The sequence below is a fragment of the Artibeus jamaicensis genome, unplaced genomic scaffold, assembly GCF_021234435.1.
Source record: "Artibeus jamaicensis isolate MK-2021 breed Jamaican fruit bat unplaced genomic scaffold, CSHL_Jam_final contig_588, whole genome shotgun sequence".
Classification (NCBI taxonomy): Eukaryota; Metazoa; Chordata; class Mammalia; order Chiroptera; family Phyllostomidae; genus Artibeus; species Artibeus jamaicensis.
Window position 1 is genome coordinate 2,057,775 of NW_026521895.1, and position 19,886 is coordinate 2,077,660.

Sequence of the window (19,886 nt, forward strand, 5' to 3'; positions counted from 1 at the left end):
CCACAATGAGGTATTTCATTCCAAAATCACTAATGATAGCTATAAGTAAAAAAATGGAAAACAAGCGTTGATAAGGATGTGGAGAAATAAGACTCTCATATTAATACATTGCTGGTAAGAATGTAAAATGACACAGCCTCTTCCTCAAAAACATACTCCTAGGCATGTAACTTAAAGAACTCATAACAGGTATTCACATCACATTAACCAAAGAAAAAGTATAAATAGCCAAACATCCATCAATGGATAAATAAAATACAGTATAGTATACCCATAAAATATTACTCAGTGATAAAAAGGAATTAAGTACTGATAGAACATTACAGTTAATAAAAGAGCCAGACATAAAAGGACACACGTTTTGATTTCAGCTATTATGAGATAACCAGAATAGGCAAGTCTATAGACTCAGGAAACAGACTGGTGATTGCCAAGGGCTGTGGAATAGGTGAATGAGGGGTAACTGTTTAATTGGTACATGATTTTCCTTTTGGAGTATGTTGAAACTAAAAAGAGGTGATGATTATACATTAACATCCTACATGTCACTGAATTATACACTTAAAAAATGGTTAATTATATATACATTATGTGATTTTTACTATAATAAAAAAGTGAAAGCACATGTGGGGGGAAAAGGTATCAAGCACTGGTTATTATACAAGCTTATTCAGGCTAGTTGCTACAAAATTGTATGTGCATTCTTATTAACCTGATATAAATTTAAGGACCAGTAAACGAGGTATATGGGTAAATGGTGATATGAATACAAAGTCTTATTTCAGGAAAACTGTATAATGAAATATGCATTTAAAAACACTAAAACATATTCTACACTAACCAGTTATCAAAAAATTAAATTGATTACTATCTCTGAAAACCTGGAATTGGGATTCAAAGACATCTGGTTATGCTCAGGATATGGTTAAAACCATGACATAAATCTTGCCTCTGTGAACAGATGAGTCTAGATGGAGAAAATGAGAAACAATTAGAGATGACAATGCTACCTGAGTTCTAGTCTTCTGGGATTACATGCTTTCGGTTTCCACAGATAGCCTTCATTCCAATTAAGCATACATTTTTGTATTTTGATTTCTTGCAACCAAAATACCTTAGATTTAAAAGCCTTAATCTCTAAGACTATGAAATTCAGATCTATTTTTTCCCCTAAGCACTCAGTACTTTTTAAGTAGGAGAGAGATCTGGGGGTAGGAAGACAATGGGATCAGAAGCACGAACAGGAGAAAGGGGACATAACAAATCTTAATGTGGCAATGACACTGAAAACATACAAAATGGTATGTGGGCACAAAGGATAAAAGAGAAGTCACATTAATGAAATAACTTTGCTTGTTTGAGAAAAAGACACTGGCATTATTAGGAAAAAAATCAAGAAAAGGAAGTGGCTTGGGAGAATATGAATTGGATTTTGACATTAAGTCCAAGATACTACATCCAAACAGTAGATAGTCAGGAATACAAGAAAACAGTGGGGTGTGATAGAAAGATCTGGGAATCATTCTCACAGATGTGATGACCTAAATCCAAAATCAAACAGAAACCAAGTACACATGAATGAAATCAACGTTAAATGAGATGACTCTAACTTGTTGAAATTAAGTAAAAGTGTACTTAATCCATCAACATTATGTACAACAAAAGTTGATGCAAAAAATAGATGAACATATGGAGACATAGTATGGTGTGTTTTGATTTGGAACAGGATATGTTTCTTAATAAAATGCTTACAATGTGCTGCATATTAGAATATGAATGTGTGATGTAAGACAGGAAGTACAGAGAGTGAATGAACAAGTCCATTACAAAATGGGAGAAAGACCTTAACTGACACATTTATCAAGAAAGATAAACAGTTGGGCAGGCAAATAAACAGGCAATATGCACTATGATTGTAATTATGTGATACTCTGGAAAAGGCAAAACTATGAAGAAAAGCAAACTGATGGTTGCCAGGGGTGGAGGAAAAAGAGACATATGAATAGGACAAGCAGAGAGAATTCTTAGGGCAAAGAAAATGCTCTGTATGTTATTACAATGATGGATATATGTCATTTTACATTCCTCCAAATCCACAGAATGTATAGCAGCAAGAGTAAAGTCTAATATATGCACTATGGACTTCAAGTGATTACAATGGGTCAAATTTATCCTTGGATAAAAAAATGTACCACTGCAGTGAGTGATGATGGCAACAAGGCACAGGGAGGGTTCATGTATGGCAGCAGGGAATATATGAGAAATCTCTGTACTTTCCTCTTCCTTTTGTTGTAAACATAAAATTGCTCTAAAGACAGACATGTAGCTATATATCTACATATCAAGCTTATAAGGATAAAGTAACATCAACAGGGCCCAAATCTTTTAGCAATGATGCTTTAGGCACAAGATTATTACAGGAATAATAAAGCTAAAGGCAACAGTCTGTTTTCTCAATGAATTAAAAACAGTATTTTAAAATTCAACTGGGGGGCATGTATATATTTAAAGCTTAAATTTACTGAATTAAAACATGTCACTACTTTCTAGCCAGTAAATATTTAAGAAAAGCCACAACAGATTTCCAATCTTTCGTTTTGTTACTTTCTTTACATATGATTAAAAGTTCATAAAGTATACATAATACACATTGTCTTCATCCCATCTTCAAAATAACTGGCAAGAGGCCTTATTTAAAGATAAGAAAACAAGCTTAGAAAAGTAAAGTGACTTGCTAAAGGTTTTACACTGAGCAAGCTAGGGATATTAGTTTATTCTATTTAATTCATTAGAGATATACTTTTGACATGCCTCCCCATTTGTTTTATGATGAACAGTTTCCTTTCAGAGCATGATCTCACTGAGGTAGGGCATAGCAATTTCATTTTTGGACATTTTTCCTAGAAAATAAAAACATAAGCATATAAAGATAACTTGGGTTCAGATACAGGGGATTACTTAATAAATTATGATTATCAAGATGGTAGAATATGATGATAAATCATAAAAAGTAATTCCAAAGATAAGTGTCTTATCTCATGAAATGAATTTATTCATGTATTAAAAATCTTACAAAGCCTGCCCTAACCAGTGTTGCTCAGTTGGTTGGGTGTTGTCCTGCAAAGGAAAAGGTTGCCTGTTCGATTCTTGGTTAGAGCACACGCCCAGGTTGTGGATTAGGTCTTTGGTTGGGGTGCATATGAGAGGCAACCAGCTGATATTTCTCTTTCACATCAACGATTCTCTCCCTTTCTCCCTCCCTCCCTTACACTCTAAATAAGTAAATGAATATTACAAAACCATGTTCAATTTCCCCCCTTTGAAAAAGATGTATATGTTTAAATGTGTATTACATGCGGCATAACTATAAAGAATAAGAAAAACTTATCTCTTGATCCTGAAATCTCAGGTGATTTTTCAGTTCTATTTTTTAAGGAACAGAATATCTGTAATTTTTTCCCCTGCTACAATGAAATAGTTCTCCTTTAAAAAAAAAACCCTTTATCAAAAATCACCTGTAATTAGCCCTGCCTGGGTGGCTCATAGTAGGTTGCAGCAGGTTCGATTCCTTCTCAGGGCACATACCTAGACTGTAGGTTTGATCCTTAGTTGGGACACATACTCTGGGAGGCAAGCAATCAATGTTTCTCTTTCTCTCTCAAATTAATAAACATATCTTCAGGAAAATTTTTTAAAAAGAAGTTTGTTTTTTAAATATCTGTTAAGTAAAAATTTAATTATAGACTATTTTAGGCACAAGGGGCGCCTAATCTCATGAAAGTCATAGTTGAAAGGCTGTGATATAAAAAACACATTTTAAAAAAGCATTAGCTAAGACTTGATGACCAGCTACTTCAAGAAGGCAATGTTCTTGTGACAGATAAAAACATACTTCAAAGCTAGAAATTATTAATGGTAATATTAATATACCAGAAAACATTAAGAAATGTCTGCCAGACAGGCATACTAAATCTATCTAAAGAAGTGCTTTAAGGGCTAATATATAATTCTTCTTCTCTAGATCATGAATAAACAGGTCATACTTGAATCACGAAAATATCTTAAGATGTCAATGATACAAACTTTTAGCACATATCTGAATGGCACTATTAGTGTGATTAAAAGCCCAGTTTCAAAAGCAACATAAAAAGTCCTTTAAGAAATGACATCATTTGCCCCCTAATGAATCCTCTGAGGTATTAAGAAGGATACATTCCATATAGAAATGTTTAACTGGAGTTGACTAGGAATTAGATGATTAAAATTTAAGAATATTCAGAAACAAAAAGACTTAAATTATTTTTTAAAAAAAGATTTTTGGTTTTCTAAAACCAATTATACTGATAATTACATTAAATGCCAATGACCTAATAAATATTCCAACGAAAACAAATGGATTGCTAAACCCAAGGAAATGGTGTCTACAAGAAACTACACTGAATATAAAAATACAGAAAGGCTGAAAGTAAAAAGATATTTCACATGAACACTACTAAAAATACTATTGGCTATATTAATATTAGACAAAGTAGACTTCAGAACAAAGAACATTAGAAAGCATAAAAAGAATGCTTCATAATGATGTCAGTTCATAAAGACGTAATTGTAAATGCAACTAAAAGAATTTCAAAACACACAAAGCAATATCTAACAGAACTGAAAGGAGAAAGAGAAAAATTTACAATCCAGACTGCAGATTTCAATGGTAACAAAACAAAACAAAAAACCAAATTAACAAGAAAATCAGAAAGGATATGTAAGACTTGACCAATACTCTTAAGAACTTGACCTGACATTTATAAAACCCTTCACCCAACAGCCTAATAAACATTCCCTTCAAGGTCCCATGGAACATTCTTCAAAATGGATATTTTGGGCCATAAAACAAATCTCAATAAACTTACACTGAAATCAAACTGTTTATCAACCACAATAGAATTAAACTAGAAATGAATAATAGAAAAGGTATCTAAGAAGTATCTAGAAATAAAACATAATAACCAATGATTTAAATTTTGAAAAATCAAAAGGGAAATTACAAAGTATTCTGAGTGGAAATGAAACATATTAAAATCTGCAGCATGCAACTAAAACAATGCATATAGCAAATTTTAAATACTGTAGTAGAAAAGACTGGCTTAAATCATTAATCTAGGACTCTAAGAAACTACAAAGAAACCAAATGAAACAGAAAGGAAATAAAAAACAGAATTCAATGAAATAAAAAACGGACAGAAGAGAGAAAAAACCCCATGAAGTTGGTTCTTTTAAAAGACAAATAAAATTGACAAACTTCTAACAAGAGGGGGAAAAAAAGACACCACTTAGTCAAACCAAGAACAAAAGAGAAGATACCACTACAGGTGCTACAAGCATTAAAAGAATAAGAAATTTTATAAAACAACTGTATGTCACATGGGCAACAGTGCAAGGTGGAATGCAAGGTGGAAGAGACCTAGGGGTAGGTGGAGAAGAGTACAAGGGGGGATAAATGGTAATGGAAGGAGACTTGACTTGGGGTTGTGAACACACAATACAGCGTACAGATGATGTGTTATGAAGTTGTGCACTTGAAATCTGCAAAACTTTTTAAACCAGTGTCACCCCTAATAAATTCAATAAAAAAGAAAGAAAGAAATGAATACAACCACCTTAGGCCAACTTGGCTGAAATGGACAAAATCCTGGAAAGAGAAAGAACCAATGCTTACTCAAAAAGAAATTTAAAAATCTACACCACCTTGCACCTATTAAAAGAATTTAATCCATAGGTAAAAACCTCCTCACGAATAAAATGCCAGATCCAAATAGTCTCACTGGTGAATTCTACCAACATTAAAGGAAGTAATATTACCAATCTATGCAGTTTTCCAGAAAATAGTTTATAGTACCAGCCTCACTGTGATACCCAGACCAGTCAAACACATTGCAAGAAAACTACAGACCAGTATGCCTCAGGATGCAGAAATCCTTCACATCATTTTAGCATATTGATTCAGAATATAGAAAAAGAAAACTATTACCAAATGGGTTTATCCCAGGGATGCAAGACTGGATAATAGAATCTGAAGATCAATGAATATATCACCGTAAAAACAGACTTTAAAAGAATTACATATGATCACCTCAAGAGACGCACAAAAATCACACAACAATCACCACCAATTTTAGATAGAAATGCAGCAAATTAGGAATAGAATAGTACTTCTCAACTTCATAAAGAACATCTACAAAAAACAGTTACCATACTACTGATGAAACACTGCATGCTGTCTAGGGTGATGAAAATGCCTTATGTATCTTGACTGTTGTGGTCCTTATGTGACTATGACCACAGTTATCAAAACTCATACTGTACAATTAAAATTGGTAAATTTTATTGTATGTAAATTATATCAAAAACTTTATTTTTAAATCTACCATATTTTCTTAGGGGTTGTTTAAAAAAGTTTACTTCTTTAAGAGTGTTGATTGTAACAAAAGTACTGTGCTCATTTATACCACTACATCTAAGGATTTATAAACAGTAATGTACAGTTTTTTTTTATTTATAGAAGGGAACGGAAGGAGAGAAGGAGAGAAATATCAATGTATGGTTGCTTCTGGTGCATCCCCTGCTGGGAACTGGCCCCTGCTGGGAACTAGCCTGCAACCCAGGCATGTGCCCTGACGGGGAATCAAACCGCAATCTTTTGGTTCCCAGGCCTGTACTCCATGCACTAAGCTACACCAGCCAGGGCTTAATGTACAGTTTTTAATTAATAGGTATTTAATACATATTTGCATTTAAGTTAAACCTTAAACAAGATAGCTGTGCTACAATCTATATTGAGAATTCAATAATGAACTCTTTTAAGTGGGAATTTTTGATAAAATTAGCATTAATAAGTAATAAAATCAAACAATATACAACAACAAAAGAACTAGCTTTATTCTTCTATGTACCTATTCTTGTGTTCTTATGGTACCTCAGCATGCTTCTATCAAAACACTTCATTATATAAAGTATCTGTCAGTTGGCTGAAATAATTAAAATTGTGCTAAGAATTGAACTACAACTTCCTTTTATCTTACACATGGAAATCCTCAAACCAAATCACTCGACTACTATCAAAATATTTAAGAAACAGGTATGTTTAATTTTTAAAAATGTATATAATGTTTTAAATTATTACTTGTTATTTTCTAATCACAAAGTGTTTTCTAATTGCTCAGTCATATTCATAAGGCCTAATCATATTACTAGAGAAAATGAGAATTCTTGAAGCTTAAAAAAGGGAGCAAACATTCTATGAACCCCTGCATTTCTACTGAACAGAAATATAGACAGTAAATTTGCACGTTACACATTTTGTTGAAGGAAAAACAGATGACTACAGGCATATTCAAATGTGGGTTCTATAAATTAACACTTAATAGAAGTGTTAATAGGAGGAAGATAGAGGCTATTCCAACTAAAATACTAGTAGATAATACATACTGTCCCACATTCCACCCCTACATTAAAATTGAAAGTCAGCACTTCGCACCAGACAACCCAGTATGTATAGAACTTGGCTGCCAATCAACTAAAGGATGAGGTCTATCAGGGAGGCCCCCAACCTTTTGGCATCTCTGGGCCAAAGTGGAAGAGGAGTTGTCTTGAGCCACACGTTAAATACACAAACACTAATGAAAACTAATGAGGGGGGGAAAGTTTTAAGTAAATTTACAATTTTGTGTTGGGCTGTATTCATAGACATCCTGGGCCACGTGCAGCCCATGAGCTGGACATCCCTGAATGAGTTTGATTTTTTAGTTAAAATATAGATACCCTAGTTTGTTTTTTAAATAATGTTTGTTTATCAAAGGAGATCATTAAGAAAAAAATGTTTAAATGGAATTACCTCATGCTTTCAAACCATAAAATTCTGTAGTCTATTCACTCACGAAGGTTTCATGATTAACTCTCATTCATTTTAAATACACATAAACATGGTAATATTCTACCTTTATTCCCCAAATAGACTAGTCCAACCCTCAGATAATGATTTACACTAGAGCAGGCTTGTTTTAAAAATAGTGAGGATATCTATACACTCCTTAAAAATAAAAATCAAACCACATAAGACATCAATCTAGAGTGGCTGAATAAAAAGTAACATCCCAAACTATCTTCATAATGTATCTTCATACATTCATAAATACTGCTAAGTTTTAAAAGAAAAATTCATATGTAAAATGAGTGATTAAGAATCAACAGTATTACTTAAAATATTGAAAACTTTCAAATTATAAATTTAAATTGTAACTACTATTTATTTATTCATAAATAAACAACATAATTTAATATTCAACTTATTCTAAATTCTGGAATAAAGTAAGTTTAACATTTAAGAGAAGTCCAGCAAAAGCATTACGGGCCAAAAACAAAACTTCTTTCAAATATCAGATGTTAGTTACATCTCGGGTTAATACTCAAGATGATCCTAAAAATGAGAACCATACACCTCTCTCAAAACTTAGCTTTAATGAATCATGAACGTAACAAACTGTTGGTGTGGCAAAAGTGAAATTTTAAATCAAATCTCTTGCAATGATACTTCTATCCTACCTGTATCTTCAATAAATTCCACACATTTTTCAACAAAGAGTGGTATAGGCTTCTCAGCTGTAACCAGATCCTGGAGGGGCATCCCAAAGTAATTACTTTCCCAATTTCTACGTGTTGGTGGATTGAAATTCTTAGTTTTCTTCTTCTGCTGTTAAGAAAACATATTCAAGTTAAAACTATTAAAATTAATAGCCTTCAGAATAACATTAGTATTAAGCAATGCAAACACACATTTTGTATTAAAAGAAATATTAAAAAGCCACATTCAACCAAGACCATCAAAATAGGACTCATTAAATAAATTCTGCTAGATACAGCAGCTTGAACAATGGAAAGAGAAAAAGTATACAGAAAATAAACGGCTGAGTAGAAAAATATGTTCCCTTTGGAAAATAATAGAAACTGAATAGGCAGGAAGATTAGAAAAGATCATTTTTCAATGTCAATGCAAAGGAAAAACTAGGAGTAAGCAATGCTCAATCCAGTTTAGGTGTAGTATGTTAATTTTAACACGTGACCATGATCCATGGCCTTTGGATCATGTGAGGTTTTTGTGCACAGCTATATTAGTAAGAACATAATATAGCTTTAATTACTAATTATAAAATGAAGCTATGTAATTTCATAAACTTGCACTCCATCATTTGTCCTTTATTTACCCATTCTCTTTTATTTACTGACTCTATTTCTTAAAGATAATTTTCTCAAGTAATAAATAAACATTTTCACAATAGAAAAAAATTAAGTAAATTTCAGGGTTTAACTTTAATCTAGCATTGGGAAAAAATGGATTCTTAACCAGGGAGTGACCATCTCAAAAACCTAAGGAAGTACTGTCTAGAATTCAACTGATGAGAAAATTCTGAGTCAGTGTTTCTGGAGTAGAGCACAGTAACCATCTCCACAGATGATTCTGCTCTGCACTCCCAACTGAGAATCTCTAAAACATAGAAAGATGAAGAGAGTGTTGAGAAACTCATAAATTTTAGAGCACCTTTACTGACAAGCCCCTATCCCTTTTCAGTCTAATTTTTATTTTCTCTAAGTAACAAACCTATTCATATTTGTCATAAGTACCATTACTGACTTACAAACAGGATAAAAACCATACCATTTCTAATCAGAAAAGTGTGGTTTGGTGAGGGACGGACCACAGGCAGAGCTTTCAAAGCCTAAAAGCAACAATCCTCATCTTAATTTCCCCTTCTTTCTGGAAGAGTATCTCCTTTGGGTGGATCCCCCAATGTATTCTTCTAAGTCCCTGGATAGCTTGAATAATTAAACTAAGTCCTTTCTTACTTTCTCAATTTCAGGTTGCTCCACCAAGCAATCCTCAGCTCTTTAATTTCAATTTCTAAATCCTCATACTACTATCACTTTCTGGTGATTCAGATTACATACAATATAACTAGATATCTGGAATGCTGCCATCAGAGCATTGGAGTGTTTGCTCTGGCTCAAGAACTAACCCAACCAAATGAAGTAGTGTGGGGATCCTTACTCCTTAAATGACCCTTCCACTTCTACCACCACCACCAACACCACCAAAACAGAACAATGTTCAAGGATGTGGAAATAAAGAGACTGTAATTTCAAAGCTCAGGTAGGAGTATGCTGGTTGAGTCCTCTTTCTCGGGAGCATTCAAGTACTTTCTATTTCCAGCCTGCGAACTACTTTGCTGTACCATTTGATTAGAAAAGTGAAAACTAAGGCAAAGATGGATTTTTTGGAGAGATAATACAGTGGTGGAAATATTACACTTAAGTATTAATGAAAACAGGAATGCCTAGCCTATGGCAGGAAAAACAGGAATGAAGAGCTAATAGTATTCTAAGAGTTTGCAATGCTACCTAAAGTTAAAAAAATAAGCTAGCTAGTCCTAACTGTTCCAATGAACTCTTTAGAAATCCTCTTTTTAATAATGCTTTTTAGGAAGCAATCTAAACTCTGAGATGACTTTGAAATCATTCCACTCTTACCTTGAGGTTACAGGAAAAAGAAAAGTGTAACTTTCATCTAGAACTCTCTTAAATTCTTTACTCAAATTGGAGAGTGGAGACAGGGAAGCAAACTAATATAGATTCTCTGGCGAATGCTCAGAAAACATCCCCCAAGGTCCATGAAGTTACAAGGGCAAGTTATTTAATTCTGTATTACATCAATATTCGGGGCTAATAATCTAAGTTCATGAAAAGCCAAGTGGCTTGCTTATAGCATGGAATTTCTGGCAAACTCTAAAGGAGTAATTTACTAAGACAATTTCCCCAATAGTAACATTATAATTCACATATATTGGTGGGGAGAACATAAAAACTTACGTGATTTACTAATTTTTCTAGTAATTGGCACTGAGAAAATTCTATGCTGAAGAACAGTTTTGGATTAGACATTCCTTTTATAATGAATGTATAAATTCCTTTTTTCTTTTTTAAAGACTTTATTTATTTACCTTTAGAGGGGAAGGGAAGGAGAGAGGGAAAGAAATATCAATGTATGGTTGCCTCTCATGCAACCCCTGCTGGGAACTGGCCTGCAACCCAGGCAATGTGCCCTGACTGGGAATCAAACTGCAGTTGTTTGGTTCAATGCGCTCAATCCACTGAGCTACCCCAGCCAGGGTTTCCTTTTTTCTTTAAGTAAAAGTTCTTAAGCATCAGAATCCCTTCAGGGAGTTCTTTTTAACACATATGGATTTTGAATAACTCTCCTAATTATGATATATACCACTTTGGTTAAGAGTTCCTGATCTATAGCTACAAATTTATACCAATTCAAAATGATACATATGATTGAAAACCTATTTCATAAATTAAACTATCTAAGACTGGATGATTACAACTGCTATTAAATACCATTAAGATTCTCTGAAATGTGAGAAAAAGATGAGTAGGGTTATTTAGCCACTTATAGCTATAGCTTATGATCAACTGTTAGTCAGAAATGGCAGCCCCCAATTAAATAATTGTGCCTGTGGGAAAACAAGATCTAATTACTGATAATCCAACTTTTGATTCATTACCACCTTCACATGTATCTTAACTTCTGCCTAAGCAAATGCCCACAGTCTTTCTGGTCACTTTAGTAAATCTCAGATCTACAAAAGCATATCCACAGTAAAATAAACATTCTAATAACATATAACACAAATAATGTTATCAGTTAACTGTCCAGCAAATATTAAAAAATTATCATTAGTATAAGTGAACAAGACCAGGAAAAGGTAAATAGCTCTTTCCAGAAATTGCTCCCTGATTTAATACTATCAGCTGCCACAAGGGCACCTAAACAACAATCCTCCAATAAATACTATAATCATAACATTTATACAACACAATACTCAACTTCTTCATCTATAACCAACCACCTGAAGAAACCTTAAGTAGCAAAAAGCAGTTGACAAAACTTTCAAAGAACCAATCCAGAAAATAATACAGACTTCTCTATTCTCTCAAGATGGAATTCTTGAATTAAAAGAAATAAGACAACAGGAGGTAAAATGTAAAGAAACTGAAGGAAAAAACCCGTTAAAGAAATGAAAACTTTAGTAAAAGACTCAACATGACTGAAAAAATCAGAATAAAGTGGGAAAGATCATCAGCGTTCACATTTCTCCTGTATAATTCTTGTGCTACATACAAAAACAAAACAAAACAAAACAAAACAAAGAAACAACTCCTCTTGACTCCCAGTTTTAAAAGAATTATCAATTTGCCTCTCCTTTTTAGCTACCTGTCCCATAATGTAACTTACTTTCGCTGACAAACTTCACAGTAGTCATCTGTGCTAGAAGTCTCCAATTCCTCTCCTTCCATTCCCTCTTACTATGTATTCATATTAGTCTATTACTCTCAAATGTTCTAATTAAGGTCTCCAGTGATTGTTTTTCAGTTCTTATCCTACCTGACTTTCAGCAGTCACTCTTCACTGTACTTTTTAGGAGATCTCACTTGCTCTCTCCTTGTTAGTCTCCTTTGCTGGTCCTTTCTCACCCATCTTATAATGTTGTGAATACCCCAGGCTTCAGTCCTTGACCGTCTTTTTATCTCAGCATCTATATTCACCCTCTTGGTAATGTCATCCATATGCTAATAACACAGATTAATACTTCCAATTCAGCTTTCTCCTGAACTCAGACTTAACGTGAAATACTCTACCTGACATCTTCTCATGAATAGCTATGAAGTAGATATATTTCTTTCTTAACACATGCAAAACTAAACTCCTGATGATTTTCTTAAAATGTGCTTTATCCACACCCTTCTCCACCTCAGCTGTTGGCTATTCCATTTTTTCAGTTGCTCAGCAAAAATTTTGGGGAGTCACCCTTGACCTCTCTTCTCTTTCATCCTATTTCCAACTGTTAAGCAAATGTATCTCTGCATGCCCTGACATGCTCCTGATTTAGGACTTTTTTTTTTTTGAAGATTTTATTTATTTTTAGAAAGAGGGGAAGGGAGAGAAACATCAGTGGTTGCCACTCACATGCCAGCCTTTCAAGCACCCCCTACGGGGGACCTGGCCCACAAACCAGGCATGTGCCCTGCCTGGGTTTCAAACCAGAAACCCTTTGGCTCAAGCCACTGAGCCACACCAGCCAGGGTGAGTGAGACTTAGGTCTTTTGCAGTGGCTGATGTTTTTACCCTCTCAATGAAGTCTGTATTGACTATCCCATTAAAAACTGCAATCTTATAGCCTATCTTCCTCTAGCTCTGGCCCAGTATTACTGATCCCTCTTACATTGCTTTCTCTGCCTACATTATATACTTTACTCATGTAGTTACTTTACTTATTGTCTCCCTGAGAGAATTTAAGCTTCATACAAGGGCAGGAAAATTTACCTGCTTTGTTCATCAACATATTCCAAAGAACAAGAAAAAAACATATATTTGAAGTATCTTCTGAAATAATAAACTTAATTTGTAGATTGAGCTCACCATGTACTAAGAAAGATAAACAACAAATACATGTGAACCATTTAGTTACAGACATCATGCTGGACACAGTAAGCTTCAAAGATTTTAAATGCATCCAGGCAGAAGAAAACAATGGCCACAAGTGGAGGCAAAATACCAGGCTAGCCTCCAAGTTCTCAGGAAAACTGGGATGGCAGAAGACTTGGGAATGTTCTTGAAAAATTACGTGTCAGGAATTCTTTACTTAGCAGTATTTTACTCAGATATGTATAATAAGCAATTATAGATTTTTTTAAGTTCTAAAATATGTAAATGTATTTAAAATACAGAACTCTCAAACTCCTGAAAAACCTTAAACACACAATGAAATATTGTCAATAAAAATTGTATTACGGTTAATCATAAAACTAAGTTACAGTGGTATAGCTGTTAAATATTGTAGAATATAAGCCACATTTTGTGGATAAAGCTACAAAATATAAAAATAATTTGATAACAGGCCAGAACCAAAAGTCTCAACCTACTCTAAAGGGTAGAGAGGGAAAATAAGATTTAATGTAATTATACTAATGCATTATAGAATATCATGATGTACTATGGGAGAGTAAGGATGATAAACTAAAATATGGGTTCAATATAAATTTAAAAATAAAAATAAGGATCACACAAACTAATAAGTTTCTTCTTTTTTCTTTTTCTCTTTGCTACCAATGAATAAAAATAGAAAAGAAAAAAGTAAAAATTGTCAAAAGAAATATAAGTGGAATATCAGCTACAAAATATTCTCAGACTTGTTAAAAAACTAAACCTGACTAACCCCATGCTGAAACAAAAGAGATTCCCAGTGCTGAAAATAAGAAGATAGGAAAAGTAATGATTTGTTTTTGGAATGATTTGGAATGATTTGTTAACGATGGAGATGTCTTCAAGGCAAAAAGCTTTCAACTATACAACTAACCCCTATTCCCTATCCCTTTTCTCCTGTAGCATAAATCTGTCCCTCTCCTGGGTCATTTATACATTTATGAATGTATAAATACTCTTTAATAACTCTTTTTAAAAACATAAAAACCCTCCTTTGATCCCACACTGACCTCCAGTTTCTTCCCCAATTCTTGCTCTCTTTCACAGCAAAACTTCCTGAAGATGTTGTCTACATCTATTCCTGTTTTTCACATTCCATTCATTCTTCAACCTATTTCCATCTAGTTTTTCTCTTCCATTTCACTGATCTGTTTGTCAATATTAGGTACTTCTTTCTGTACCATCAAATCAAAAAGTAACTTCTCTCTTCATCCTTCTTGAGCTCTCAGCAACATTCTTTCTTGACTATTTCCTTCTTAAATATTTGCTCTCCTGGCTCCCATGTCACTACTCTTTATTAGTTTTTCCTTGCTCACCAGGATTCCCTTCTGTTTCATCTGCCAACAACTCTTCTTAGTCTACTCAAACTTAGTTCTGATCCCTCTCTTAACTAGCTGTACTCTCCCCTTACATGAATTTATCTAATCCCATAGCTTTATTTTTAAAATTTCATTAAACTTATTGTGGTGACACTGATTAATAAAACCATACAGATTTCAAGTGTATACTGCATTGTGTGTTCAGCACGCAAAACCAAATCTTCCCTTCTGTTACCATGTACGTATTTGACCAACTTTAACCTTTTCTATCCCTCAGCCCCCTTTTCCTCTGGTAACCACCATACTATTGTCTGTGTCTATGAGTTTGTCTTATATATTGGTTCTTTCAGTTTTATATACCACATACGAGTGAAATCATGTAGTTCTTGGCTTTTTCCACCTAACTTATTTTGCTTAGCATGATATCCTCAAGATCCACCCATTTTGTCACAAATGGCGGTATTTCATCTTTCCTGATGGCTGAGTAGTATTCCACTGTATGTATGTACCACATCTTTATCCAATCACCTACTGAAGGACAATGGAAAGCCACGTGCAAATGAATGAAAACAGATGGCTATTTGTCACTATACATAAAATTAACTCAAAATAATAAAATACATACAAGAAAACATAGGTACTAAACTATGACCCTCCGTCTTATAATTTCATTTATGACTGACTTCAAAGGAAAGAGAAGTACAAGCAAAAATCAATGAATGGGACTATATCAAAGTAAAAAGTTTCTGTACAGCAAAAGAAACCATCATCAAAATAAAAATGAAATCAACCAAATGGAAGACGATACTTGCAAACTCATCTGATAAGCGGTTAACAGCTAAAATATATAAAGAACTCATAAACCCAACAATGACAAAAACCAAACAATCCAATTACAAAATGTGCAGAAGACCTGAACAGACACTTTTTCTAAGACATACAAGCAGCTAGCAGATATATGAAAAGATGCTCAACTTCACTAGCTATTAGGGGAATGTAAATAAAAACCACAATGAGATACCACCTTGCATTTGTTACAATGGCTATTATTAAAAGACAAGTAATGCCCTGGCTGATGTAGCTCGTGGATTGAGTGCGGGCCTGCGAACCAGACAATCGCGGTTCGATTCCCAGTCAGGGCACATGCCTCGGATGCAGGCCAGTTCCCAGCAGGGGATGAATGAGAGGCAACCATACACTGATGTTTCTCTCCCTCTCTCCTTCCCTTCCCCTCTAAAGATAAATAAATAAAATCTTTAAAAAATATAAGTAATAAGTGTTGCAGAGGTTGCAGAGAAAAAGGAAGCCTCACACACTGCTGGTAGAAATGTAAACTGGTACAGCCACTATGGAAATGAGCAGGAAGGTTCCTCAAAATATTAGGAATAGAGTTACCATATGACCCAGCAATCCCTCTTCTAGGTATCTACCTGAAAATTTTGAAAAACACTTATTCATAAAGATGTATGTACCTCTATGTTCACTGCAGCCTCAATCCCATAGATTTAAATCCTTTTACATCCTGATAACTCTTCCTCTGAGTACCAGACTCATAACCTTTTATACTTCCACTGGGATGTCAACATATTTTAAATGTAACATAAAAGGCACAAAACAACCCTGACCTGGTAGCTTAGTTGGTTAGAGCATCATCCCGATACACCAAGGCTGCATGTTCAATTTCTGGCCAAGGTACATACACATAGGAAACAACCAATGAATGAATAAATAAGTGGAACAAATCAATACTTCTTTTTCCAACCCTCCCTCATCCCCTCTCTCTAAATAATAAACAAATAAATAAAATTCAAAAGAAAAAAAGGGCACAAAACAGATGTCTTGATTCAATCTGATCTGAAACCCTTCACTCTTAATCATCACTATCTCAGTAAAACCACCCAGTTGCTTAAACCATAAATCTACAACAGTTAACCTTATTTTCCCTTTCCCTTTCCTCTCCACAACGAATGCAAAAGCCCTGTTGGTAAATACTATGTAGGATATGTATACTTTTTCTATTTTTGGAACCGGTACCTGACACAATATCTAGCATATGGTAGATGGTCTCAGTAAAAACTAACAGAAACAAACAAAACTTTAAACTGGAACCAGAGAAACCCTTTACCATATAAGATTTGTTAATAAACATACAAAGTATTGTTGGTTTACTTATCATTTTCTGCAAACATTTTCATTATATCTAATTCTTCATTCCTAGGAGAGTCACTGTATAGGTGTGCCTAAACTTAAGCATCTGAACTAGTAAAACAGGATTCATTCAAAATAATGATTATTATAAAATTACAAGGAGAATTAAACAGCCAACTCTGAATTCATTTGAATATAAAGTGACACTTTCAACAGTGTGTAAGAATTGAGCAATTATGTGCATTATGCTAGCTAGGTATTGTGCAGGGTACAATAATCAGTGGAAGTAATGTTAAACACCCTCAAGAAATAGATAATCTATTATGAAGAGTAAACATCTCACTACCAGTCATTTAATGAGTAGCACATACACAACAGTATATGATTAAGTGTTGAAATAATTAGGTGTAAGGCTTAAACCCAGACTTCAAAAGTAGAGATGAGGTCAAGAACATTCCAGGAATTCAGAGAGAATCTATCTATAGGTCATTTATTCATCTAAACATCTGAGTGCCTACCATATGTCAGCGTAAGCACTCAGGAATTACTAGAAACTATCAAAACTATCATTTATTTATTTACTGCTTACTATATATTAGGTACTTGCAAATAGTATATGCATAATCTAATCATCACAAAAGCTCTGAAAAAGCTAAAATTTTGCATCTATTTCAACACACCTGGAATTCATATATATATGAATGCATAATGAGGTTAAAAAAGCAGGCAAGAACCACAATGCAAATGGCTTTAAGTCTCTAACTAAGGAATCTGAACTTGACACAGGTATTATTTTATAGGGAGAGAGATTAGGCATGTCTATTAACAGTATCACACAGAAAGCAACATAAAAGTATAGTTTCAAACAAGGGTTAACAGGGGACACAGAAACTTAATTAAAAAGTTATTGAACCACCAATGCTGGTGAGGATACCAAGAAACTGGATCCACTATACATTGCTGGCAGGAATTTAAACTACTACATCCACTCTAGATAAGTTTCTTATAAGACTAAGTGTGAAATTACCATACAACCCAGCAACTGCACTCTTAGGCATTTATCCCAGAGAAATGAAAAGTTATGTTTACATAAAAATCTGTACTTGTTTTATAGCAACTTTATTCATAACAGTCACAAATAGGGCATACAGATGTCCTTCAACAGGTTAAAAAACTGTGCTATATTCATATATGGAGTATTACTCAGCAATACAGAGACAAACTATTCATTTATTCAACAACTTGTCTGAATCTCTAGGGAATTATACTGAATGAAAAAAAAAAATCAACCCCAGAAAGCTACATACTCTATGATCCCATTTATAGAACATTCTGAAACTGGCAAAATTATAAAATGACAAAAAGGAAAACCAGTTAGGGGATGCGAGGGATTATGTATGGAAAGGAATGAGAAGGGAAAGTATGGATGTAAAAGGGAAACAGGAAAGATCTGTTGGTGACAGAACTGTTCTGTATCTTGATTGTGATGGTAGATACACAAACCTACAGGTGAAAAATTACACAGAACTAAATACAAACACACTAATGAGTATAAGTAAAACTTGGGAAATCTAAGATCTGTGAATCACATCAATGTAAACACCCTTGTAATATTGGCACTATTAATTTTAGAAGGTGTTATTACCTTTGTGGGAAACTGGGCAAAAGGTACGTGGAAATCTCTGCATTATCTTACAACAGCATGTCAATCTACAATTACCTCAAATTAAAATGATTTTTTAAAAAAGTCATTGCAACAATCTAAGTAAGAAGTGATGGCAACCTCAAATGACAATGAGGTTGCCAACTGTGACAATGAAATGAAAATGTATTTTGCAGTAGAATACAGATCAGCTAAGTAGGACATAAGAGCAATAGCATGTAGCTTTGGCCCACAGTAGTTCCTTCCTGAAAATATCTCTACCCAATCATGATGAGGATGGGGAAGTAAGATCTATGACCTGTGAAGAAAAAAAAAACCTCCCTTCATATCAAGCACGTACAAAGATGCCTTGTGTGAGTGACTTCTAGAACTACACAGGAATTTCATTAAAAATCACATTCTATATACATGATGTCTCAACTTCAGTACTACTGACATTTTGGGTTGTATAATCATTTGTTGTGGACTGTTATATGAGATTTAGCAGCATCCCTGTCCTCTAACCAATACATATCAGTAGCAACTCGGCATCCCAGTTTTAACAGCCCAAGATTATCTCCAGATGTCTTGTCAGATGATCCCTGGATGGCAAAATTGCCCTTGGTTGAGAACCACTGTGCTAAGTTAATAAAAACAAAAACCAAGAGGCCCAAGTTTTGGAGATGGCCAAAGATATATTTTGGAAGTCTGAGAATTTTAACTTTAAATTAGGTCAATACTTGATAATCATAACTGCCCTCAAAAAGATTATAATGCAGCAAGAAAAACAAAATATTAAACTACAAAGTGATAAAACTATAAAGTGATTATTTTAGGTGGGAGGAATCAACTATTACACCTTTAGCATAATATATCAATAAATATAAGAAAGAAGCCTTTGGTGGGAGCCAGGAATCCATAAAGTTTATTTAACCCCCTTTTAAAATGTCTATGAAGGCGGTAAGTGCTGGACGAGAATCCAAACACACTTAAAAAATCGGAAATGTTGTGAAGGCTCTTTCACATCCTTTAAGCTAACAGAGATGAAAAGAGTGAAGAGGAGTAACTAGGGGTAAATAAATCTGATCTGGATTCTTGTATACATTAACAAACTGATTCTAGCATTAATTAATCTCTAAGACAGCATGTTCCCATTAAGCATTTCAACATATATCATCTAACTGGC

At 34.0% G+C, this 19,886-nt stretch overlaps 1 protein-coding gene across 3 annotated transcripts in view; it reads right to left on the bottom strand.

The window, feature by feature from the left end:
• Positions 1–19,886, bottom strand: part of ARHGAP5 (Rho GTPase activating protein 5) — a 68,353-nt gene that overhangs the window by 19,437 nt on the left and 29,030 nt on the right. For 2 of the 3 annotated variants that reach the window (XM_037161619.2, XM_037161618.2), the window contains exon 3: positions 8,593–8,740. In XM_037161619.2, the coding sequence (XP_037017514.1) occupies positions 8,593–8,740 (148 nt within the window). The remainder of the gene's footprint in view (positions 1–8,592; positions 8,741–19,886) is intronic. The other variant, XM_037161620.2, reaches the window with a different exon arrangement.